Below are 26,714 nucleotides of genomic sequence, written 5' to 3'. Positions count from 1 at the left end.
GTTTGATTCCCAGTGAGGGCACATATCCAGGTTGTGGGCATGTAACAGGAGGCAATCAATTGATGTTTTTCTCTCTCTCTCTCTCTAAAATCAAATAAAATCAAATAAAATCAAATCAATAAAAACATATTCTCAGGTGAGGATTAATTAAAATAAAATAATGAGTCAATTTTATTTATGAAAATATAGAGGTCACTACGATACACAATTAATAAAAAGGAAGCAAAACAGAATGGAAAATATCCCATTTGGGGGAAAATGGGATGGAGGAGATGTCAATAAGTAAATGTAGTCACTGCACAGAGCAGTTTCTGAACACAGCATCAGAAACCTGACAATGGATACCTGTTGGGCTCAAGGATAGAAGCTGGAGAGCAAACTTATTTTTCCTCTTTATTCTCTTTTGTACAGTTTGTATTTTTAAAAATGCATTATTACTTCATGATAAATTCTAGGTTAAAATTATTTTAAACTATAAAGAATGTTCCCTCTTCCCTGAGCAGTACAGATTTCCCCCATTTCTGGCTCCTGTGAAGATATTTTTACCTGCATTGAAGTGGGGTAGCTTATCGTTAATGTACATCAGACAGTAAGCACTGACATTTCTCAGGCCTCCGTAGGAATCTCTTTCAAGTTCTTCCCAGGAAGATTCGGTCACAGAGATGTCATTGTACTTGAGCCAGACCTGCCGGGGCTGATTGTAGATATAGGCCCAGTAGTGTCCAGCGTTTGCTTGTCCTTCATGAACAAGCACCGCATGCAAGCGATAAGGCACCTACAAACCAGAAAGCACATTTCTGAGTGAGATTCAGTAAAGTAATCTGACAAAGCTTAGGTTACTAAAATTCAAGATTATTCCCAACTACCAGACGTAAGGAAGGTATATATATATTTGTTCACATTGAAACATCTTGGTGATTCAAGATGAACTAACAAAACACAGCCTTGGAATCTACCAATTATGCTGCAGTTCCCAAATCTTTAAAATCAGACAACTGAACTAGATAACCTCCTCTGAGACCTCGTTCAACTCTAAACTCTTACAATTATAGATCTAAAACCAAAGATAACACAGACCTATTTATTCTCCAATTCCAAACACAGTTTATGTAAAAATAGAATCATCCTGATCGATATGCTGAGAAAATGCTTACCACGTTTGGGACCTACAGCTAGTTTAGCAGCCATCTTGTTCTCTGTCTATTGTAGTTGGCACCGACATTTAAGTTAGCATATGTCATTATGAATCAGTCATATGGTCCCTATATTTCCTCTTGTTCACCTATCTAGGGTGAGACCCTTTTAACTACATACTTGTTAGTTTCCACACCTTAAAGGCATTTCTTTTTACAATATGCAGAACATAAAGCAATGCTTAAGTGCCAAGTAACTACTGATGGGAAAAGGTAAAGTTGGCCATAGACTCAAGTTAAACTTACATTTAATCAGTACCTTGACATGTTTTTTACTGGTAGAGAAATTTTTGAAATAATACAAAAGAAAAAATGGGGAAAAACCAAGATTTACATGATGCATTCCCGCCATGCAACAGAACCATGCCTCCATGCAACCCTGGAGACAGCTCTTTCCTCTGGCCACTGACCCCGAAGCCGCTAAGAGGCCATGCCCCTGACTGGAACCTCTCTCACCTCCATGCCAGAATGTCATTCTAAACAAAAAATTATGTGGACAATGAGAAGTGCCCGCCTACCTCCCTTTCAGAGTCATAGGAGAAACCAACCTTGAAAGCATGCAGGTAAACAAAGGACCACAGAACTGTGAAAAGGACAAGTAACTGGTCCCTAGTTCAGGTTTCCCCACTGTACTACCTAAATTACTAGGCGTGACAATTTTTATTAATATCTGATAGCAAGCCTTTCTAATATATCAAAAAGTAACACGTAGCAGAAGCAAAACAAATATATTTTGCGTTCTACTGGTGGCAGAAGATATATTACTTTTTTCTTTACCTAAAATAAAAATAACAGAACACTACCAATTTCTTTCCTAAGTGTATTCTTATATCTCAGGAGGTTCTCATTGAGTTGCAAAGAAAGCCATCCAGTTTCCTTTTTGTATCTGCCATTAGCACCAGTAGAACATGCTCGACTACTTTCCCATCAATTCATTCTACCTGGCGAAGGAGAGGATCACAGTACATCTGCTCGATAGTCTGGGTAGTGCTTGCAATACAGTTCTTTAAATCTGTTAAAAGAGAAGACTTAGTTAAGATGACTTCACTCCACATCACAGAGGCTGATTCCACTAAGCAATGAGCAGTGCTTGTCTGTGCCAGGGTCCCGATAACTTCAACTCCACTCGATGAGCCACGAAGGAAGACAGTCTTAAAGCAGCTAGTGCTTCAGGTTATGAAGACTGTTAGTTTAATATAATTACATTAAGATTTAAAAAATCATCTCTTATAATTGGCACCAATATTTCTTAAAGAAGAAACAGCATACTTGGAGAAAGACCTTAATGGGTCACTTGGGTGCAAATGTCCTAGAGATAAGACCGGAAAGAAGGTGGCAGAGCAAGAGAGACTAAATTTCTGTGAATAAGAACCTGGAAGGAATCTGAATTTTAATTTTAATTTTTTGCTCCCCAGATAAAAGGAGAAAGGGGAAGAAAAGTCTGAGCAACATGACCAGGAGGCCATATAGAAAAATCCCAACCAAAGGAGACATGAGCAAGGGAGCTGCCCAGGAAGCCCAGAAATGTTGAGGAGGGGTCTTTCCACAGCTATATAATGGAAGTCTGTGATCCAATCTTACAGGGAACTAAAGGAAGAAGTCACAGTCCCCATGCCAAAATTTAACGGCATATACGGCAAAATTCAATTATATAAGGCAATAGCAGCAAGTGTACCCAAGGTGCCAAACTTCCAAATACTCAAACAAACAGAGAAGGCAAAGAATAGCTGTTTGACAAGTTTTAGAAGAGCCAACCTTGTATATCCTGTTCAATCTCACTCCTCCACCTCTGAAGACAGGTCTTAACGAAGCTGATCTCCTCCTCGGTGACTGCTCGGGGAGCCGGGTGTGCAGGCATTGACACAGGAGGCCGGGAAGATGCCAGTGGCGTAGTCACTGTCGTAGACTTGTGCAGACAGTTTCCAGAAAGGGTGCTTTCAACGTCCTGAGAAGAGCTTTCTTTACTTGTGCTGAAAGAAGACACATCATGCTCATATGATAACTTCCAAAACATGCCTTGAAAGCAAGCTGCCATGTGGAAAAGTACCACTCCAAGTTGGTGAGTATTCACTCCGCACAGGTGCAGAGCTGAATCTTCCTTTACATGTATCGTCTCATTTAACACACCTTGTTTATGAGACAGATATTATTACTATACAGATACTATCCCTATTAAGCAATTAAAACCTAAGGTTTGGAGAAATTAAGCAACTTGCCCAAGTTCACTCAGCTAGTAAGCGATGGAGAGGTATTAAGCCCAGACCTGCCTGAGTCTATGGCTCATGCTCTCTCACCTCTTGTTATACTGCATCCTCATGAAGAAGAGAGGAGAGAGAGCATGGAGAAGGAAAGACTGGGCCTGGAAGAATCGAGGAATCAACTATAGAGTTCCCAAGATTAAGCCAACCAAAGCGGGATGGATAGACAAGCTCAGGAACACAATATACAGAGCAAGAAAAATGAAATATCAGCTGAACATCCAAGTCACAGGAATACAAACTAGGTAACACCCTGGAGAAGAATGGGGGCTGGGCTCAAAGGCAGACAATCCCAGCTCTACCACTCTTTAAATACCCAGGTAAGCAATCTAACACTCCGCTCCAAATGTAAATGTTAACTTCTTCACACGATTGCCCTGAACTAGCTGAGAATAAAGTATGTAAAGTAAATGTTAATTTATCTACTAATTAACTAATGTCAAACAAACTACACACAAACCAGCAGAAATATAAACTAAACTTCTAAATTGTACTTAGGTTTCAACTTCACATCAAAACTGAAGAACATAAACTTCCTGTAACTCTGACTTAAAGAAACCCTCACTCCCTACTCTTCCCACCTGCTCTCTCACACACACAAAATAATGGAGAAAACCTCTTCCCCAAGGACCCATATATATGGAAAAATATTCCAATATAAGCAAGAGAGCAGATATCTCAATTTCAGAAGGGAGCACACACACAGAATAACTTTAAAATCTAATACACACAGCCCTAACTGGTTTGGCTCAGTGGATGGAGCATCAGCCTGTGGACTGGAGGGTCCGGGTTCGATTCTGGTCAAGGGCACATGCCCAGGTTGCAGGCTCGATCCCCAGTGGGGGGCGTGCAGGAAGCAGCGGATTGGTTATTCTCTTTCATCATTGATGTTTCTCTCTCTCTCTCTCTCTCTCTCTCTCTCTCTCTCTCTCCCTTCCTCTCTGAAATCAATAAAAATATATCTTAAAAAATTAAAAATAAATAAATAAAAGCTAATACGCACAGTAGGCAGTATTACTGTATGTGTTTAAACAAACTGCCCAACTGCTTTTTAAAAATTAAAACAATTATTAAATAAAGAACATGAAACCATTCTAGAAAACATCCAAACACACAGGTAGAGTATAAAAGGTAAAAAACACCTCCATCCCTTGACTTGTGCCACCCTGAGGGATACACACTTCTATGCATACAAGGATGAATAATTATTAATATGGGGGGAGTTGGGGAAATGGGTGGGATTTTTTAAACATAAAAAAACTTAACCTTTTTTAGTCAGTAACCAGGAGGCCGCAGGGTCGGGTGGGAGCTTCTGGCTGCCGTGACCAGAGCCTCCCAACCCCCACGGCTCCCCTTGCAGGTGCATGAGGTTCTCCTTGGGAGGTGCTGCACGAGTGGAAATGCTCTGTGGTGGAGAATGGACTGGACCATGGGCTGCTACCCCAGTCGTCAAGCAGCAGCTAGTGGGCTCCATGAAGGCACTGCAGCAGCAGCAGGTGTCCTGGGACACCAGGTTCACTAGCAAAGAGATGCCAGCACCACATGCAGCACCCCGGAGGCGTGGTCATCCACGGCCTGCACACCAAGCACTCTGAGCTGAATCCAGTGTGTGGGTGAGAGCCCACCAGAAGCCTCTGCCTCAGCCTGTCTTCTGGCCCCTCCTGAAAGCCGCCACCCACAGACAGAGCATCTTGGAACTGGAGCAGGGACGTGGGCAGCCGCTGGGCCTGGCTCGGCTGGCCCTCAACAATGGCCTGATGGAGTGCTTCCTGCAAGTGTGAATACTACCAGCTCCCCCACTGCCTGGAGACCCTGGGGAGGGCGAGTTCCTCAGCTTCCTACAGGGACTAACACCCTTACCTTACAAGCCCACCACCTTAAGGGAGAGGACTCACCCACTCTCGGAGCTCGACCCTGCCACCACCTCTGGTACAGAGGAAGGAGTCTCTGGATTCCATTTCCCTTTCCTCAGGCTCAGAGGACACTGAAGGCCAGAACTTGGGCCATAAGACCCGATGGAACGGACAGCTCACTGCCTCCTTCCTCAGCCTGGACACACCAGCTCCTCCCAACTGTCCTGCAGCCTAGACTCCGATAGCTGCCTACTCCAAGAAAATGGCTCCAAGATCCCAGATCCTTCTGAGGAGCTCATGTCCTACGACTCAGACCTGGGAACAGTAAATGCTGATGATTCAAACTCATCTCTGCAGGAGGTGTTGTCGGAGTTCAACAAAGCCCAGGTAAACTCGGTGCCAACTAACGGACTGAGCTGAGACAGATTCCCATGCTGCAGGCCTCCCCGACCCTCCGCCTCTGCCTGACACCCGCCAGCACACACCCGCACTTCGATGTGCCTGTGGAGCCCCGCCCTGCCCAAGCAGCCTCTCAAACTCAAGACGGTGGCCACAAGCAGGAGCCACTTTCCCAGGCACCTGGCATCCTGGGCCTGCAGCACCTGGGCACTGCACAAGCTGTCACTTGGAAGCCCTTCAGACCCCAACCCTCTATCCTGTGAGCACAGGTGGCGAGGGAGGAGCCAGCAGGTGACAGCGCTGGGCTGAGCCTCGGGGCTTCCTCACTCATCAGTCCTGAAAGCAAGAACTGGATCTCACAGGATGACGCTCCAGGCCTCCACAGGAACAACCCCAGGGGGTCCTTCAGATCAGCTCCATAGCCTCTTCCAGGGGGTCCTTCAGATGGCTCCGTAGCCTCTTCCAGGGGGTCCTTCAGATGGCTGCATAGCTTCTTCCAGGGGGTCCTTCAGATCGCTCCGTAGCCTCTTCCAGGGGGTCCTTCAGATGGCTCCGTAGCCTCTTCCAGGGGATCCTTCAGATCGCTGCATAGCTTCTTCCAGGGGGTCCTTCAGATGGCTCCGTAGCCTCTTCCAGAGGGTCCTTCAGATCGCTGCATAGCTTTATCCAGAGGGGCTTGGGAGTCCAGGCCTGGTCTCCTCAGGCATTTTCCTTAAGGCCCGAGAAGAAGCTCCATCAAGGGGGCCTTAGATAAAGCTGTGTGCCTTCTCCAGGAGGCAGGAAAAGCCGGGTGGGAGCACCAGAACCCTAGGGGTGCACCTCAGGAGACTGCACGGTTCCAGCGTCTCTGAGGGCCTCTTCTCCATTACCTACTGGGTGCTGTCTTCTCACAAGGAAACCCTCATCCCAAAATGTAATAAGGAGTACCCTTGCTGAAAAGTTCTATATTCTCTCACACAATCTTAATAAAGTAATGCCCAAAACTGCCCAGAGTGCAAAAATACTGTTTCATATATTGAAATGGAAAATACTTGCCCTGAAACCTCCCCATAAACCTTTTTATACAGAACTCTTGATTCTGTCTGTGGCCCAGAGCAAGCCCTGCCTGTTAAAGGCCCGGAGTTTCGAGTGCTCCTTCCCAAGGCCTCCACCTCAAATGGTGTATTTATCAGCTGTTTGTTTAGTGTCCATCGTGTGCTGTTTGCAATGAAGCCAGCTTGATCTCCACCCCATCCCCCACCTGGGGAAATCCAGAACAGGTTAAATAACCAGAACCTAATTTGTCTGTAATCCTCATAAATGGCTTCTTCAAACAAACAAAAAAGTGTGCCCCAAAATCAGTCTCTTTCTCTCATTTTCTGTTTGCAGTGACCCAGTCCAGAATTCTGGCCTGGGAGCATGGGCAGAGGCCAGGTCTCCATGCTGGCTCCTTTTAGGTGTTTCTGTCGGCTCACGGGATGGTGGTAATTATGCTGGGGAAGGTGTGCTTTGTGCCGGGGTCGTCAGGATCCCTGAGGAGGAGGCAGACCCTCTACAGTGGTTTGCAATCCCCAAGGCTGGTCCAGGCTGGGAGACAGAACTGTGTGTCCTTTGGATCTCCTAGCTGGTGGCAGACCCCCAGGAGCAGGGAGCATTGCGCAGTGTGTGGTACATGGGCACCCACTCACTCATTCGGCAAATATCTGTTGAACACCTGTGCTGTGCCAGGTGCTAGGGACACAGCAGGAAACAAAGCAGAGTCCCTGGCTTCAGGGGACTTATATATTAAAGAGTAAGCATATGGCATGGGCAGATCCTAACTACTACAGAGAACAATAAAGCTGGGAGTGCTACGCTGGGGAGTATACTGCTTCACACAGGATGGCCAAGGGAGTCCCACAAACAAGGTGACATCTGATGTGAAGGAAGGGAGAGAGGAAGCCATGAGGCGAGCTCTGTGGTTCAAGCAGGAAGACAAAATGCAAAGACCCTGCCATGGGAACATCCCTGACGCACCAGGAAATAGCAGAGCCCAGAGGCGGCAGCCAGAAATAAGGTCAGAGGGATGGAGGGGCTGTGGGCCACAGGAAGGACGCTGGCTTTTGTGCTGAGGGAGAGAGCAGCCCCTCCAAGGCTTTAGGCAGAGGGGCATGATCAGACCTGTTTTAAAGGGGGGAGTCATCCTGGCTCACATGCTGAAGGACTACAGGGTGGGAGAGACCAATTAGGAGGCCACTGCCGTAAGCCAAACCATGGATGTTGGTGGACTGAACCCATGAGGTGATGTAGGTGGTAAGAAGTGAAAGATCCTGGATAGGCCAATGGATTCGATGTGTGGTGTGAAAGAAAGAAAATCAAAGATAACTCCTTATCCCCATCCTACCTGCCACATACACACACAGCGGCATTACTGCTCCACCGCAAACACAGCCTGATCGGAGCCTGAACTGCCGCAGATTCCTGAGTGGGCAGGAGCCTGGTCTGGGGTGGGCAGTGCCGCCTGAACCTGGCCTTGTTTCTTTGGCCCTGTGAATATATTCTATATTCCAGAAAGTGCCCCAGGAGATGGCAGGGGTGAGGCCTGGAGGCGCTCACTTCAGTCCACCTCATCCTTGCCCCCTCTCCCCCCGAGAATACCAGCATTAGAGCTGACCCGCTCCCCATCACCAAAAGTGCTGATGCTTTCAGATGAGCTGACTTACCCCTCCCCTTCAATGGAAAGCTGATGTGAACCTCAACAGTGGCCACACTACTTTTACGATGTCACTTTATCAAATAAACTACGGTGTGGGGCCCTGGCCCTGAGAAGTACTTTGCAATGCACTGAAGGAAGTGCTGCTGTGTGATGTTTGAATGATCTTACAGTAAAGACCTGATCTTTCTTTTAAAAAAAAATCTAGCCCGACTGGCGTGGCTCAGTGATTGAGCATTGACCTATGAACCAGGAGGTCACGGTTCAATTCCGGTCAGGGTACACGCCCATGTTGCGGGCTCCATCCACATTGTGGGGCGTGCAGGACACAACTGATCAATGATTCTCTCTCATCATTGATGTTTCTATCTCTCTCTCCATCTCCCTTCTGCTCTGAAATCAATAAAAAAATATTTAAAACAAACGAACAAAACAAAAAATCTAACCTTTTTAAACAGGTTCTAGTGTTTTGTTTTATTAGTCAAGGCACACGTCAAGTTTACTCCGAGCTGACCCTAATGGTTCCTCCAGGGTACAAAGGTTGTTGCATGTGGCTGGGCCAGAGGGCTCCTGAGCGTTGATCTCCCCGTTTCCTTCCCTAGATAAGCCCTTCTAGGCTGTCCTCTTCAACTGCGAGCCAGTTCTTTTCACGTGTTAGTTTTCTATTTATGAATAAATCTCTTTCCTTAATGTTTACTTAGTCATGTATATTTTCAGCAGCAAGAATAAGATGTTTGGAAGAGCAGGGCTGAAGTTTCCTCTTAGAAAGACCGCTGGCAGCTAGTCCAAAACACGTTCAGGAAGCTCTGAAATAAACCCAACCCTCCTACGGGCAGGTGAGTGCACTGGTGGGAATTAGGAACATTCTCTCAAGGGACAGTTGGCAAAATCCTTCCCTTTAAGACAAAGAGTTCAAGACCTCAAGCTTATATGGGGTGAGTGTTAATCAGATGGAAAGAAGGTGCACAGTAAAAATAAACCAAAAATATATATACATATACAATAAAACTTTTTTTCATTACCTTTCCTTGGATGTCAGGTCAGACACCGGGCAATGCACTGGAGAAAGTGGTGATGTCATGCTTGTGTCACTCTGAGACGTAGAGCTTTCTGAGGCAGGTTTTGTACTAGCAAACTCAATCACGTATTTCAACATGTCGGGGAGTGGGAACCGAGCTGGGCCCGAGCCATACTTCACGTACCTAAGAGTCAAAGACAATGGTACTCTATTGGCCTTGTCTATCTTATATTTTGAGGCTTGCTGACAAAAGATCTGTTGTGGCGTGAAGAGTTGATGGAAAGGCTATTTCTAAACACTACACAATATTTAACCCATTATTCAAACAGTGTGTAGGGCAAAAAATCTCTAACTACAAAAGTAAAAATTTGTAACAATCTAAACTTTTATACCTGGCAGAAAATATTACAAATGGGCTTCTAACCAAAGTCATGCCAGTTATGTTTTTTCTTGATATCATGTCACATTTAGGCTCTGGACATAAAAGTAAATGCTGTTTCTTAAAGGAAAATAGAGATATTACCAGTACTCAAATCTGAAAATAATGCTGGTGAACTAGTACCCACGGGTTTTCTCTTTGCTGCCCTTTAGATCAACCACTTAGCAATTATTAGGAAAAAATGAAAGAAAGCTGGAAATGGTAAGTAGGTATTTAGGTATTGATAAAGGTCATAGTTTACAAAAACTAGCAAATCTTTTTTTTGTGGAGTCCTAAGTACCCTATTATTCATACACTCAAAAACAGCATAGGCCAGGCATAAATTATTAAAGATTTCTTTGGGATAATTAATACCTGAAATATGTAGCCAAAATAACAAATTATTTTAATAATACCCAATATTCTGCCATTACTAACATATGTTAGAGTCATTAAAGAAATTTACTTTAATGAATTCTACAGTTCACTATAGTAGACAAAGTTTAAATGCTAAAATAATTAAATTGACCGATTGATACAGGTAAACTCTGTAATACTGCGATTCTATGTACAAAGGATAGAGTCACTTCACATTTTTCTACTCTGAATAAAATGAGAGGTAGGGGGAAGAAAGGGGTATAGACCTAGGAAGAAGGAAAATTGTTTCTATATTTAGAAGGACATTATGAAATGAAAACACTAGTGGAAAATATGTACAGAGCAATCAAAGTCAACCACATTAGAGGGTATGCAGTGTTGCCTCTCAGGAAAATTAATGACCTAGCAATAGAGTGGGTAGAGATGGGGTGGTGATAGCAGCAAAATGGGGGAAAGCCACTAACATTGTATGGGATTCTTTCTGAAATGCTAAATCAATAGGTTCTATCTTGACTAAAAAGAAATTACATTGACTCCCCCTTAGGAAGTCATAGGAGTGATCCCACAGAAATAATGTAAACAAACAAAAGGGACTGAATCCTCTATAAGATAAAGGACTTTGTCCGTGTCAGAAATATTAGCCCTTTTAATCAGTTAGCCCTACTCTAGGTAGAGCAGCATTGTTTTTTGTTTTTATCTTCCCCAGACATTCAGAAACTGCTTTCCCAAGACAACGGGAGAGGAACACAACGACATTACCTCTCTCGTGTTTGTGAAAAAGATGGCAAGGACAGTGGAAAAAAGTAAAGGGCTATAAAATCAGAATGTGGATCCTCTGAAATACACTGCCAATAACTGTGCGGCTCAGGGTCACTTAAGTCCCCTGTTTGCCCATGGATACTCTTAGCTCATCTTGAAAACTGCTTCACCCTTAGGGAAAAAAATTCTTATTTTATAAGATACACTAGTTAATACTTAAACTCTGAATTAATCTATCTATATATATATAAAAGTCTATGTGACTATTATGACTGGTCGACCAAATGACCGGTTGCTATGATGCGCACTGACCACCAGGGGGCAGATACTCAATGCAGGAGCTGCCCCCTGGTGGTCAGTGGGCTCCCACAGCCAACCTCCCGCAGCCGGCCAACCTTTCTCGGTCCCTCCCCCAGCTGGCTGGATGGTCAGTGCACTCCCACAGCCAACTTCCCACGCCGGCCAAACTCTTACAGTCCCTCCCCCAGGCTAGCCAGTCCCAATCAGGACTGGGCGAGACAACCCCAATCACTGGCCAGGCCAAGAGACCCCACCTGTGCATGAATTTGTGCACTGGGCCTCTAGTTTTTAAATATAAACAAATTATCTGATTTTAATGTTCTACTCTTATATTTATAAGCACAGAGTTATCCATAACTTACCTTTCCAGTTTTTGCTGCAGGACTTTCACTTCCTCCTTCAACTTTCGAATACTCTCTCTCTTACTTCGAATAAGCTCTTTGCTTCTGTACATGTATCTAAGCAAATAAGCCCAAAATCACAATTTATATTTAAGAACATTAATAACACAAAATCTCAGCAAACTAGGGACACAAGGAAACTTCCTCAATTAGACAAAGGGGATCTATGAAAACACACAGTTAACATCACAACACTTAATGGTTAAGACTACTGAAAGCATTCCCTCTGGAGGCATAGCCTGGAGGCAATGAGATAAAAAACACACAATTATAATAAAATTAAACATGAATTTAGGGATAAACAATTAGATATGTGCAAGACCTGTACACTAAAAACTATGAAACACTGTTAAGAGAAATTCACAAAAAAATTAAATAAATGGAGCTATACTATGTTCATGGATTGAAGAACTAAGAATTGTTAAGTCAATTTCCCCACACTGATCTATAGATTCAATACAATCTCAATCAAAATCCCAATCATTGACAAGCTTATTCTAATATTTATATAGAAATGCAAAGGATGCATAACTTGTGGACACAGACAATGGGTGGTGAGGGCCTGGGGGGGTGGAGGATGAGGATGGGAGCGGGCTGGAAGAGGTTAATGGGAGGAAAGAAGGGCCTATGTAATACTTTCAACAATAAAGATTAAAAGGAAAAAGAAAAAAAGAAAGAAATGCACAGTTACCAGGATAACCAAAACAATTTGAAAAAAGAAAAAGTTTGAGAACTTATACTGAGGTCAAGATTTATATAATAAAACCACAGTAATCGAGACAATGTGGACCTGACATAAGATTAGGCAATAGACAGAACAGAGACTCCAGAAATAGACCCACAAATATAAATTTAATTAATTCTGACAGAGTATCAAGGTAGTTCAATGAGGGAAAGGAGTGTCTTTTCAACTAATGGTGCTAGAATAATTGGACACCCACATGCCATCTTTCCCCTCCTATTAAAAAAAAAAACTTTCACACTTTATACAAATATAAACTCTAAAAGAGTCATAGACATGAATTTAAGAGTTAAAATTACAAATTTTCAGAAAGGAAAAAAAAAAGAAAATCTTTGTGACCTTTGGTTTGGCAAAGATTTTTTAATTAAAACATAAAAAGCACAAACTATTAAAGAAAAACTGATACATTACACTTCATCAAAACTAAAATTCCTGCTCTTCTAAAAACACTGGAAGAAAATGGAAGAGGCAAGCGGACGGGAAATAATTTGGATTTGAATCTAAAATATATTTTTAAAAACCCTTAAAGTCAGTACGAACACAACAACTCAGTTAAGGAAGTGGACAAAAGGTTTGAACAGACACTTCACAAAAGAAAATATACAGATGACCATTAGTTACGTACATAAAAAGATGCTCAACATCATTAGTTATCAGAGAAATATAAATTTTAAATAATAAGATATCCCTACAAACCCACTACAATGGCTAACTTTAATTCCACATATTGGTGAGGATTTGAAGCAAATGGAGCTGGTAGAAATACAAAATTGTACAGCCACGTTAGAAAACAGTTGGGAGACCGAAAAGATGGAGACCGGCAAGAAGACAGGGAGGGAGAGTGTGTGAGAGAGTGAGGGAGCAATAGAAGAGTGTGTGTATGTGTGTGTGTGTGTGTGTGTGTGTGTGTGTGTGTGTGTTAGCTAGGGACAGTTAGATCCTGCGGGTCTTCCTGGGGGGCTGGCGGACCGAGCAGTCTTAGACTGCAAAACCCCGCTGCCACTGCCACGGGGTTGGCCAGTGCCTGCACAGAAACCAGGCCATCTTGAAGGGCAGAACTGTTTGCGACTAGGATGTGAGTCTCACCACCACCCAGTCTGGCCTCAGATGCAAACTGGGACCCTACAGCCACTTGGGACAAAGACCTGCTACCACAGCAACAGACCCACAGACACCAAGACGACAGACATCCAGGCCGCAGATTTCTGAGAGCCACAGAGCCCAAGCCCCTCCCTGTCAGCTCACCGCAGCAGAACAGAACCTGCTAGACCCCCGGTGTGCCAGCAAGCCTCCTGCTGACACAGGGCGGCTCTGCGACTTGACTTTGACTCTGGGCACGTGCGCACACGGGAAATCTGTTTCCTGCAGCACGCAACCAGGCCTCCTGTCGATGCAGGGTAACTGTGCTACCTGACTTTGACTCTGGGCGCAGGCACATGGGGAGTCTGTTTCCCGCGGCGCACGACACACGGAGGCTGTGCAACGCAGCCCCCCAAGCAGACCGGGGACCCTGATTCTCGGCGCCAGAGGCCACACTGCGCACCAGTGACTTGACTCTCGGCATGCACACGCGGGGACTCTGTTTCTCACCGCATATGCACGGGAACCCTAAATATCTTAGAAGAAGCCATAGGCAGCAAAATAGCAGACATGTCATAGCAATATCTTTACTGATACGGCTCCTAGGACAATGGAAACTAAGGAGAAAATAAACAAATGGGACTACATCAAGTTAAAAAGCTTCTGCACAGGAAAAGAAACCATCAACAAAACAACAAGAAAGCCCACTGCATGGGAGAACATATTTGCCAATGTTCCCTCCAATAAGGGTTTAAACTCCAAAATTTACAGGGAACTCATACAACTTAACAAAAGGAGGATAAACAATCCAATCAAAAAATGGGCAAAGAACCTAAATAGACACTTTTCAAAAGAGGACATACAGAAGGCCAAGAGACATATGAAAACATGCTTAAAGTCACTAGTCATCCAAGAGATGCAAATCAAAACAACAATGAGGTACCATCTCACACCTGCCAGAATGGCTATCATCAACAAACAGACAAGTGCTGGAGAGGATGTGGAGAAAAAGAAACCCTCGTGTACTGCTGGTGGGAATGCAGACTGGTGCAGCTACTGTGGAAAACAGTATGATAGTTCCCTCAAAAAATTAAAAATGGAACTCCCATTTAACCCAGTAATCCCACTTCTAGGAATATAGCCTAAGAAAGCAGAAACACCAATCAGAAAGGATATATGCACCCCTATGTTCATAGCAGCACAATTTACAATAGCTAAGATTTGGAAACAGCCTAAGTGCCCATCAGCAGATGAGTGGATTAGAAAACTGTAGTACATCTACACAATGGAATAAATTTGTTATGGAGAAAGGGCTTTGAGCTAGAATTCACATAATAATAAATTTGGGCTAAAAATAGCCTCAAGCAAAAAAAAAACCAACCAAATAAACTGTAGTACATCTACACAATGGAATACTACGCTGGTGTAAAAAAGAAGGAATTCTTACCATTTGCAACAGCATGGATGGAACTGGAGAGCATTATGCTAAGCAAAATAAGCCAGTCAGTGAAAGATAAATACCACATGACCTCACTCATTTGTGGAATATAGAGAACGTTACAAACTGATGAACAAAAATAGATAGAGGCAAAGAAACATTGAACAGACTGTCAAACTACAGTGTGAAGGCAGGGGAGGGTTGGGGGGGGGGCGGTAAGAGATCAACCGAAGGACTTGTGTGCATGCATATAAGCATAACCAATGGATACAAGACACTGGGGGTGAGGGGCGGAGGTGTGTGAGGGCATGTGCCAGGGGTAGGTCAATGGGGAAAAAAGGAGACATATGTACTACTATTTATAAAACTTTAAAAAATAAAATTTTAAAAAAATAGTTGAAAATTTTCTTATAAAGTTAAACATACACTTTTCATACAACCCAGCAATCTCACTCCTACATATTTTTACACAGAAGCACTAAAACCCACACCAAGACTTTTAAGTAAATGTTCACAGCAACTTTATTCATAATATCCTAAAAATGGATACATCTGAAATGCCCATCAACTGCTGAATAGAAAAAATACAGTGGTACATCCTTACAATGAATGAAATACTACTAATATTTAGGGAACAAATCACTGACACATGCAAGGAGAATCCCAAAATCATAATCATAAACCAGAGACCAGAAGCACCATTAGCATAGCCCTGAGAACTTCTTGGTAGTACAAACTCTTGGTTCCCAGCCTAGATCACTAAATCCAAGCCTGCAGGTGATTCATGTGCACAATATACTAGTATGGGCTCACTTCTGCTGCGATGTATCTTAAAACAATCAATCACAGAACTCACCTGTCCATATAAATAATCTGAGGAAACTCCAGCTTATTGTGAATTTTCTCTGGCTGACCAAGGGACTGATTGAACTCAAATCTTGAGAGTTCAAAGGTTAACACTGGAGGTAGTTTTGTAAACCAACACTATGTCAGGAGTAGAAATGTGAGAGAAACAAGTTATTTTCAGGAAATGGCAATAGCTAGACTTAAAATATCCCTCATAAATCTGTATTTTTGGTATAGAATTTATATTCAAATCAAACTCATTCTACACTCGTGTTTAATCTCAAATCCTAAAGGAAATGACCATTTAGAATCATGCCCTCATTGAAAATATGGTTAAACATTCCTCAATACTCCAGCTCAACTATTATCTCAGAAATAACCACCCTTAAATATGTGAATGCACAAGCACCTATGCAATTTATTCATTAAGTCATCAGTACTCAAAATAGATTCGAAACCTAAAGAAAATGGCAGCCTAACCAAAGAATTAGAAATTATAATCTAAGCAGCATATAAGGGGACAACTGTCTCCATGAATCAGCTAAAAAGACCAATATGTGTGCATATATAATGCACTATTTATTTACAGTCTATTAACCATAACTTGAATCCCCTTTCTGTCTAGAAAGGAAACTTGAAGTAGCCTTATGATAATGAGTTCTCAAATTCCCGAGAAAATCTCTCAATTCCAACAATTTAGACTTCTCCTAACATATGAACCTATAATGTTACCTTGAGTTTCAAGAAAAGAAAGCCCTGACTTTTAAAAACGATCTCAACTGTCACTGACCATAGATGAGGAAAAGCTAGAACAGGAAAGGCCTTTCTGTTCAATTCACCGGTAGGCCAGAGGTCTGCATGACAGCTTTAAAATATTCCCTTTACCAAAGGTACAAACAGCGGTTCCCTTCGCATGCCCTCATCCGGCCGAGGTGAATCCAGATAGCCTGTCTGACTACCTCAGGGCTAAATCTAAACAAGCATAATGATTTTCTTATATATATATATAAAGTGTTCCCATCCTGGAATAAAGGTCTCCAGAGGGCGAAGTAACTGGTGAGCATCCCTTCTCTTTTGAAAGCACACCATCAGCTCCATGCAGCTCCTCATAATCAGGAATTGGTTAACTTCCTTGCAAAGCTAGGGAAGCAGTTCCTCTTTCCAGACCCTAGCCCTGCCCCACCGCTAATGCACTTTGACAAGGCTCATGCTATGCTCCCTATTTTAACTCAGGAAAGCTTTCCTTCCTCCTATAGTAATTATTGAGCTGGACTCATCATTTAAGCCATAATTTTGTCTCAAAATGGATGATGAGAAGAGAATAATCCAAGTTGTGTGGTACTGACAATAATGCTACTGCAAATGCAACTCATTAATTCTTAACCCAGCTGAAGTCTTGAGATATTAATTACCCTTGTTCTCCCTTTAATGTCCCATTTCTTTCCAACCCACAAAAATAAATAAATGCAAAATTAAAAAAAAATGAAAGTAAAGGCAGAAGTTACAATGGAAAACAGTAAATACTATAATAGGGAAAATATTCTAAATGGCATACCATAGGAGTTAATCACTGTACTTTTACCCTCCGAAAATATGGAGGCAGTGCGCTCTCCCTACTCAGGTACAGGTAGGCTTCAACAGAAAGAGAGAAACTTGATCACACTTGAAATATCAGCAGCAGCATACAACCTTATATGAGTAACTCAGACTCCAAATTCATACTTTCAGTAAAGAATTTATTTATCCAAGAGTAAGACTCACCAACACATATCAACTCATGAGAGATCTCAGACAAGTTTAAGTTTTGTTACATGTAAAGCTGTGTGATGGGAAAACGACTGGCCAAAAAGCTCAGTTCTAGTTAACTGGCTTTGTGGTGGGTGCGCCAAATAAAAGACCCAACTCACCTCTTGTCCGTACTTCACTGCATGGTCGGAAGGAAGCAGCTCAATGTCACCCTCCACCATGGCCCCTTCCAAACACTCGTCCAAGTTGTGATAGCCATTTACCTGAAGGGGATACTGGCCGAAGGTCTCGTTGTTACAAAAGGGCTTTCCTAGACAAAGAAACAGATGGATTTTTAAAAGACATCACTAGCATAGCATAATCTAAAGCCCTTTTTTCTGGTACCAGAGACAATGTCTTCTTAATTCAGCAACATCCTGACAACTGATCTGTAGTGCATTTAAGCCTGTGTGGCAACCGCTAATGAACCAGTGAATCCAGGCCCAGACCACTGGCAACTGCTAACACTGCAAAAAGAAACGCAAGCAGATAGTAAATGCCTCCTGACCAAGACTATCCCACGACCTATGAATTTGTCTCACCTAAAAAAGCCTTACCCAGCCCAGCTGGTGTGGCTCAGTAGCTGAACGTCGACCTATGAACCAGGAGGTCACGGTTCCATTCCCAGTCAGGGCACATGCCCAGGTTGCAGGATCGATCCCTAGTAAGGGAAGTGCATGAGGCAGCCGACCAATGATTCTCTCTCATCACTGATGTTTCTATCCCTCTCTCCCTCTCCCTTCCTCTCTGAAATAAACAAAAATATATTTGGGGGGGCGGGGAGGGGGAACCTTACCTGAATCCAGTCAAAGTCTAGATCCAACTACTAATTTATATCATGGATATGGAAGCAGCAAAATTTCAGAGTGTGGGAAATACAAATACTAGAGAACAAACAGCCCGCTTTCTTAAAAACCAAAACAAAACAAAAAACATTTCAAGGAAAATAGATTGAAGAAGAAGAATCTACAGATTCTGAAAAGAGGCTTATAAAACATATCAACGAATCATAAACACACCACATTCGGATGCTAATTAAGAGAAACTGTACTAACAAAAATAAACACTCTACCTCCATATGTAACTATACAAGTTAACAATTTGAACGCTGACTAGATATTTGATATAAGAAATGCTATTTTTTGGTGTGAAAGTGATATTGGATTGTTTTAAGAAGAATGTCAGAGAGATAAGAGTAGGCAGGGGTTACATGGAGAATGATTGGCCATAGGCTAATGGTTGCTGAGTTTATGGAGGTTTTTATATTGGTCTATTTCTATGTGTTCAAAATTCTCTATAGTTGAAAAAAAGAAAAAACCTCATGTAGCCAACATGAAGCTTCTATAGTAGACAAACATTTCTGGCAGTCTAACACAATAAAATCTTTTCAGATTAGATATTACATTTGAAAGAACAGAAAAATGAGTAGCATCACTGTGTATCTAAAATTAATACTAGATTTGGGTAGTACAAATATTACACAATTTAATATAACATCTCTGAGATAATGATCAGGCCCATCTTTTTAAGTTTTTTATTGATTGACGAGAAAGAGAGAGAGAGAGAGAAAGAGAGAGAGAGAGATATCAATTCGTTGTTCCACTTATTTATGCATTCATTAGTTGAGTCTTGTATATGCCCTGACCAGGGGTCAAACCCACAACCTTGGTGTATTGAGATGACATTCTAACCAACAGAGCTACGTGACTGGGCCCATCTTATAGATGAAGACACTGAGGATCCAGGACCTCACATAATTTGTTCACAGTTATACAGCTTCTAAGAGGCAGAACCAACACTCAAACCTGCATCTGTCTGATTCCCAAGCCTTTTCACTACACTGCCTCCCCAAATTGTCACAGTAATATAGATTTGGTCACAGGACTAGCATTAACAGTTACAGCAGAGAATTTACCTTCACGAACCCCTTCAGTGAGGAAAGTACCGTAGAATAGCTGCACCATTGGATTTTCAGATTTGTTCTTGGGATTGCTGCTTTTAAAAAAAGGAGACAACTTGGTATCATTTGGATCAGATAAGCACTACACTAAACCCAACCATCATTCAAAATCAAAAACACTACCTTTTCATTTAAATAAAGAGCCAGGTATGGTCTAAAATAAGTGATAGATTATTTCAGTCCACACATTCATTGGACAAGTAGATGCTAAAACCTGAAAGCACAAGGACAATAAGGCCTGATCCCTGGCTGAAAGCCTAATACATGGATCTGTACACATTCGATACATACATAAGAGACATAGATACAGCTCTCCAAGGCATACAGGGTATAAAAGTAGTACACAGATGAGAATGAACCTTCTTGTGCAGTTCCGCAAATAAACAGAAAAAGTTTTCCCAGTGGCATGATAGTCAAGGAATGAAAACACAGTTGGCCCTTGAACAATGAGGACGTTAGGGACTAAGTTGAAAATCCATGTATAACTTTGACTCCCAAAACTTAACTACTTATAACCTACTGTTGACCTTAAGCTTTACCAGTAACATAAACAGTTGATTAACACACATTTTGTATGTTATGTATTACTTACTGTATTTTCATAATAAAATAAGCTAAAGAAAAGAAAATGTTAAGAAAATTATAAAAGAAAATAATACACTATTTTCCACATTCATGACATACCTAAGTTTTTCTTAATTTTTTTTTTATATATATCTAGGCTATATGGTTCATCTCAAGCTTTTTCAAATAGTCGCCAATCTCCAAACATGTTTTCTAGTATATTCATTGAAAAAAAATTCATGTATATATGGATATGCACAGTTCAAACCCATGTTGTTCTAAGGTCAACTGTAGTTTATATCTACAAGCCTACCTTAAATTGTTAATTATGTACATTTCCATTTGCAAAGCTGTTTAATGATATACATTTCTTCTACCCAAAGTTATGACAATTTAGAAAGCAAATTCCTCAGCATATATATTGGGTGAGGGATACTTGTATTTTTGCCCTGAATTTCACTTCTGCCAATGACTGACATGACTAAAAGCTGTTCTCTAACAGTCTACACAGATTACACCAGTTGTCTTAGATCAAATTTAATGATCTATACTATTCCACCATGTTCACATCTACGATTTAACCTTTTAACACATTTTACAGCACAGGCTATGGCTGTAACAAAGTTAATAATTATGGCCCGTTTAGTAAAAAAATTGTGGGTTAATATGATTATCTATATCCTCAAAGAGAAAAGCCAAAGGCAATGGGGATGCACAATGACAAATATGAGTAGCTACCCCATGAAGTTTGGTAAAAACCAGAATTTCTTTTCTTTTCTTTCTTTTTTTTTTCCTATTGATTTCAGAGAGGAAGAGAAAGGGAGATAGAAACATCAATGATGAGATAGAATCATTGATCGACTGCCTCCCACATGTCCCCTAGTGGGGACTGAGCCTGCAATCTGGGCCTATGCCCTGACCAGGAATCAAACCATGACCTCGTGGTTCATAGGTCAACATTCAACCACTGAGCCACACCAGTTGGGCAAAACCAGCAATTTTTACTTAAGATGAGTATTGTTCCCCCTTATCATAATTCTCACTGGACCACTGTGAGCAGGAAGGATGTACAAACAGATCCTCGACACTCACTTAGCATTAACAGCGAGCTGGAATGCATCCTCCAGCCAATCCAGAAGCTTGTGTGTGAATTCACTCACATCTTGCTATAAGAAAGGTAACAAATTGCATAGGAGTTAGACCCCACACTATACTTAGGGAAACAAACGTTTACTTTATCCCACCAATCACTACGATTCTATTACCATGCAAAGATTTCTATTTTAAGGCCACCTATCAAGAAGGTACATGGAACACTGGGACCAGCTACCAAAGGTGCAACAAAAGGCACACTAGGCAGCCTCTAAGTCGTGGCTAGGAGGAAACTGGAACACTGCCACTTCCAGCCACCTCTTTTTGTAACAAATAAACTAAATCTTCCAGTTAGGACTTTTTAAAAAGGTCCAAAGAACACATTGTAGTGCTTTAGAATGTATGAGATCTGAATGGAGAAAGAAAACTTTTGTAAAATGTTTCGAGATTTTGCAGAACTGTAGGACTTTTAGAGATAAAAAAATACTTTTATGAGGAAGAAGCTGCACTAATAATGAGAGTTTTGTTTCCAAATAGGAGGTGGGGAAAAGAAGTTACTAATATCCAGAAGATTGCTCAGAGTTGCTGAACTCAGGGTTAAATGGTCTGCACCCCAGCAAACATGTAGACAAAGGACTTTGTTTTTCTCAGTGACTCTTTGCTAGCACTCACTGTGCTATTTTCCAATCTCCTACTTCAACAGCCTCTTTGTAATTGTTATTTCTACTGCTACTTCTTCCTTTTAGAACTGCCAGCCTTCCCAGACAACACACCCTTTTTACCACCTGTTCCTTAGACATTATAAAGGGCAAAGGTAGGCACTCACAGGCCTGCTTACTCATGTTCACAGTTTATTACACGGTTAAAATAAACATGACTGCAATGTTAGGCATGATTTCAAACTCCAAGAGTTTGAGGGAAAACCTTGTACCTGCTGTTCCTCCGGTGATCGGAATGCTCCCTTTAAGAGATCGAGGGCTGCCGAAGGGTCTACAAATTTGCGATTTGATCCCATCATCAGAGCAAACAAATACTGAAGCTCTTGCATAAACATGATATTTCTCTTTTCCTGTAGAAAACACAGCAATGTGTACTCTTACAACCTCTTACTTGGAAAATTACAACATATAAAGAGAAAAGTTGTCAACGATCACTCCTTACATTTATATTTACCTAGATCTAGACCAGGGTCAGGTCTCAAACTATGTTACAAGTACTCTGAAAGGTCTCTATAGGGGATTACCCTCAACTGAAAGAGTGTCTACGTAGAAGCAAGGGAGTTAATGGTGTAATTGTTTTCTGAAGCTGCCGTCCTCCCTCCTGTTAGGAAGATCTGTCACCCAGGTGAAATCCTGGAAAGGGTCAGATCGCTGGCGAGAGGCTTCATCCTTCTCGTCTTCTTTGTTAATCCTCACCCAAGGATGTTTTTTTCATTTATTTTTAGAGAGAGAGTGGAAAGGAGGCCGGGAGGGGAGAAAGAGAAACATCGATGTGAGAGAGACACATCAATAGGTTGCCTCCTGCACCCACCCTGACTGGGGCCCAGGCTCGAACTTGCAACCCAGGTACTTGCCCTTGACCAGGAATTGAACCCTTGACCCTTTGGCTCAAGGGCCGATGCCCTAAACACTGAGCACACCAGCCAGGGCTAAAGCCTCTTCTGAGCCCAGACCTCCAGCACTAGGTGGCCTCCTCGGCACCACTAGGGCTGAGTGACTAATGCAGCTCACTCTCACTGCCACAACAGAAGTGATTTCTACATCCCCCGTGCTGAGGTCGGCAGATAACTCAGCACTTTCGTGGAACTGTTTTTCTCATTTTATTCCTACTTAACTTTACATTTTTGCAAACCCTTATTTCTTGTCACAAAGAAGGAAAAAGAGCCATCTGGAAGTGAAAACAATATTAGTAAAAATCAAAGAGCATCACAGTTATCAGCTTCAGCCAAAAAATTAAAAGCTTTTGGAATGAAAGGAACTAAACAGTGAAGATTCCTCAAAAGCAACAACTTACAGTGTGACTGGGACAATTTTCAAGTACACTCTGTGGCAGGCTGTAGCTGAGAACAAGTCTTCGAAATGCAGGCAATTGAAAAAGAGACTGAAATGAAGAGAGAAATGGGTTGATAGCCTTTCTTTCAAAATAACTGCAGCAAGAAAATACTGCTTTTATCTTAAAAGTATGTATAACTGTCCACATAGTAATTCTACTTCTATTACGTTGAAGGAAATAATAATGGCTATGTATAAAAATTGAGCTGAATGCTAATTCTTTTAGGAAAACAAACAAACAAAAGCTACCTGATGGCTAACAAGAGGAACAGATTAGATAAACCATAGTACATTTATACACTAGACAATTATGTAATCATTAAAATACTTTTGGAGAAAAATGTTTTCATAAAAATTGACTAACACACAGCAGTGAAATAAATGCTCAAGAGCCACATGAATTACCATAGATAAATCTCAGACATATGTTTTGAGTGACCAAAAGTTACAGAAAAATAAAGTGTTATATTGTTTATATTAAGTATAATGTATATATATATAAAGAGCCAGAATCGGGGCAGGCCGGCTGGCCAACCTCCCACCATCTCCTCCTCCCGACAGGCCTGGCCCCGATCCACCGAATTCATGCACTGGGCCTCTACTTATCTATAATAATACTACAGGTTGTTTAGGATTCATACATATATGGCTATATTTGCGGGGAAGGGAGGAGCTGACAGGATGGGAACAACAGGGACTCAATAGCCGAGAGATTCATAGCATTTATTTCTGAAGCTGGGTAGGAGAACAGCAGTGTTTACCATTCCCCACTCATCATAGTATTACATTTAAAAAATTTTAACAACAGATGTCTCTGGCTGGCAGAGTTAGGATGAAGGATTCTTTCCATTGTTTTGTAAACCATACATTTTTCTACTATGAATATCTTTTGAAAGATAATGTTTTCCCAATCGGTCATGTGACTGTAACTCCTCATCCCAACACGCTCCTCAAACAAAAGCCCCTGCAGTCTGCACCCTGGACTCCTAAAGCCGCAACCTGGGTGGACAACAGGCCCCTCCCCTCCCTTGGTCGCAGGCCTACTGGGACTCACCCGCTAGGGCGGGAGCACAGCTGGGCTGGGAGTATCAGCCCTCTGCCTTCTCCTTCCTTCCACTCCGACTGTCGCCCTCACACACCTCCATTCCTCCCAGTTTCACTTTTGCTCTGCTCACTACCCCGTAACCTTTTCCAGGACTGCGGTTCTACCACGATAAAACGGCTTTACATTTTCAGTCACATCACTCCACCTCCTCACCTTCACCGAAATCGGGCTTCACCCCATTGCTCTTAAAAACCACAAGAGGGCACTCCCATCTCCCAGCACCTGCTTCTTCTGCGTTCTTTGTACTACTTAATTACATCCTCCTCCTCCAGTTTAGAAATTCGGAATCATCTTGGAATCCTTTCCCTTTCTTAACCAGCCACATCTAACACAGAGAGGTGCCTGGACTGAGCCCCTGGGGTGCTGTATCCAACCACCTCCTCCAATCGCTGGCTGTGATCACACTCTCATCACTGCTCACCTGGATCACTGCACACAGCCTTCCTGCCTCCAGAATGTCCCCTGTACCAGTTCACCTGCCAGCAGGTTCTTCCATCTTTCTAAAATGACCAAAATTGAGCTCCCAACTCACTGAAGACTATTCTCTGGTAATAGTTCTTACAATCCCAAGTCCTGTCATCCTACTAGGTAACTTCAGTCAACATTCAACCCATGGGACCTCCTGTCAGCTCTCCCTCAGAATAAATCAGGAATCCAACCTCTTCTCTACTTCCACGGCCACCAGCCTGCTCCAGGCCCATCACCTCGCACATGGATGACTGCAGTAGTCGCCAGAGGTTTCTTCACTGGTTCTTGTCCACTCCATCCATTCTCACAGTAGCCAGAGTGAGCCTTTAAAACTCGGGTCAGAGTTCATCACCCCTCTGCTCAGAACCCTCAGTGGCTCCCATCTCACTCAGAATGAAAGACAAGTTACCTTTCCAATTTCATCCCCGAGGACTCCCCCTTCTGCCCCTAGCATTCCTGCCACTCGGGACTCCAGGGTGTCCTGTGCACACAGCAACCCCATGAACACACTCCCACCTCAAGGCGTGCACCTTGGTTTCCCCGACCTGGAATACTCTCCCCGCTCAGCTGCCTGGCTCACTCCCTTGGCATTTGCTCCAATCTCATCTCCTCAGCCTAATATCACCATTTACACTGCAACCTGCTCCAGTCTCTCCTGCAGCAACTGCAAGCTCCCTTCACCTGCTCTTTTCTCTGTCACACCAATCATAGTCTCACGTAGTATATAAATTTACTTACATCTTAATTCTGTAAGGGCAGGGCTCAGTCTTGACTGTGTTCACTCCTGCATCTCAAGGACCCACAGCAGTTCTAGACGTACAGGAGGTGGGATGTCCAACTAGGATGTGCTGCTAGAACACATGCTCATCCACTCAGCCCAGGGACCTGTCTCCTGACACATTCCTCCAGTCCATCTCTACACCCACACCACGGCCACACCTGGGATATGCCAACACCTGAAAAGGTGCCAGATCACAAATGCAGAAAATTCCACTCTTAAACCATAGCCTGTCTTCTGGCTTATCTTTTCAACTACCTACAGGACATTTGTCTCTTGATTTCATCAGGAACCCAAGCAAACTGACCTCTTTCCTTTTTCCCTAATAATTAATTAGTTCCTTCCTGTCTTCATTTTCCCCACTTTCTACCTTTAATTCCCTTCATTAAATTCTCAAATTGCTCTTTTGCCTTCACCAGACCCAGAAACTCCTCCAACCTAAATGAATTTAACTTTCCAGTTTCAGAGCGCTGCTAAGAAGTTCCGATAAAAACAGGACATACTGTTATCACGGTACTATTATATTCTGCTGCCAACCGGTTGCCCACTGTCTGCAACAACTCTTAAACTTTCGCTCCATTTAAAATCTGACTCTATCATTCCTCCGCCCAGTCTCAGATAAAAGCTGCTTATTTCACAGAGGAAAAAAGGACTATTAGAAACTATATCAACTTTATTTTCAGTCATCATTTCTTCCTTGTTCTTTCCCTATTAGTCTTCCCGTTTTCCTATTCCCTCCCTGTATGTGCCATAGCCTGTCCTCTCATGCTCTCAGAAACCGTTCTCAATTATCCCCTCTACCTGCTAGTTCTTTTCAACATCTCTCACAGAAGCAAAGGCTGAGGGGGTGTGGATACAGGGAGGGGCCCCAATCTCTCTAAGAACTGACTGATGTCCTTAATTCTACACTACCTTCCTACATTCCGTTCTCAACATAGATTCCAGTAGTCCTCTTGAAATGGAAGTAGGATCCTATCACTTCTCTGCTCTGTTCCCAATACTTGCCCACTTCATATATATCCCCTAAATCATCATCATGACCCCATGCTCCCCACCCCACCTCCACCTTTCTGACCTCATCACTATCAGTCACCCTCTCCCCCATAACTCAGTTCTAGCCTTTTTCCTATTTCTCAACTCATTAAGCAAGCTTCTGA

At 42.5% G+C, this 26,714-nt stretch overlaps 1 protein-coding gene across 12 annotated transcripts in view; it reads right to left on the bottom strand.

Moving 5' to 3' along the window:
- The window catches only part of USP28 (ubiquitin specific peptidase 28), a 72,489-nt gene that overhangs the window by 10,744 nt on the left and 35,031 nt on the right, over nt 1-26,714 (bottom strand). For 7 of the 12 annotated variants that reach the window (XM_059707833.1, XM_059707825.1, XM_059707823.1 and 4 more), the window contains 11 exons: nt 23,169-23,255; nt 22,087-22,224; nt 21,156-21,229; nt 19,455-19,534; nt 17,662-17,810; nt 15,765-15,892; nt 11,610-11,705; nt 9,397-9,576; nt 2,949-3,163; nt 2,135-2,205; nt 547-775 (listed from right to left, as the gene is read on the bottom strand). In XM_059707833.1, the coding sequence (XP_059563816.1) occupies nt 547-775; nt 2,135-2,205; nt 2,949-3,163; nt 9,397-9,576; nt 11,610-11,705; nt 15,765-15,892; nt 17,662-17,810; nt 19,455-19,534; nt 21,156-21,229; nt 22,087-22,224; nt 23,169-23,255 (1,447 nt within the window). Of the gene's footprint in view, nt 1-546; nt 776-2,134; nt 2,206-2,948; nt 3,164-9,396; nt 9,577-11,609; nt 11,706-15,764; nt 15,893-17,309; nt 17,387-17,661; nt 17,811-19,454; nt 19,535-21,155; nt 21,230-22,086; nt 22,225-23,168; nt 23,256-26,714 lie in introns of those variants that run through there. The other 5 variants (XM_059707824.1, XM_059707829.1, XM_059707832.1 and 2 more) reach the window with 3 other exon arrangements.

This window comes from Myotis daubentonii, chromosome 9, assembly GCF_963259705.1.
Source record: "Myotis daubentonii chromosome 9, mMyoDau2.1, whole genome shotgun sequence".
Taxonomy (NCBI): Eukaryota; Metazoa; Chordata; class Mammalia; order Chiroptera; family Vespertilionidae; genus Myotis; species Myotis daubentonii.
Note: the sequence above shows the minus strand (reverse complement) of the source record. Positions and strands in the feature narration are given on the sequence as shown.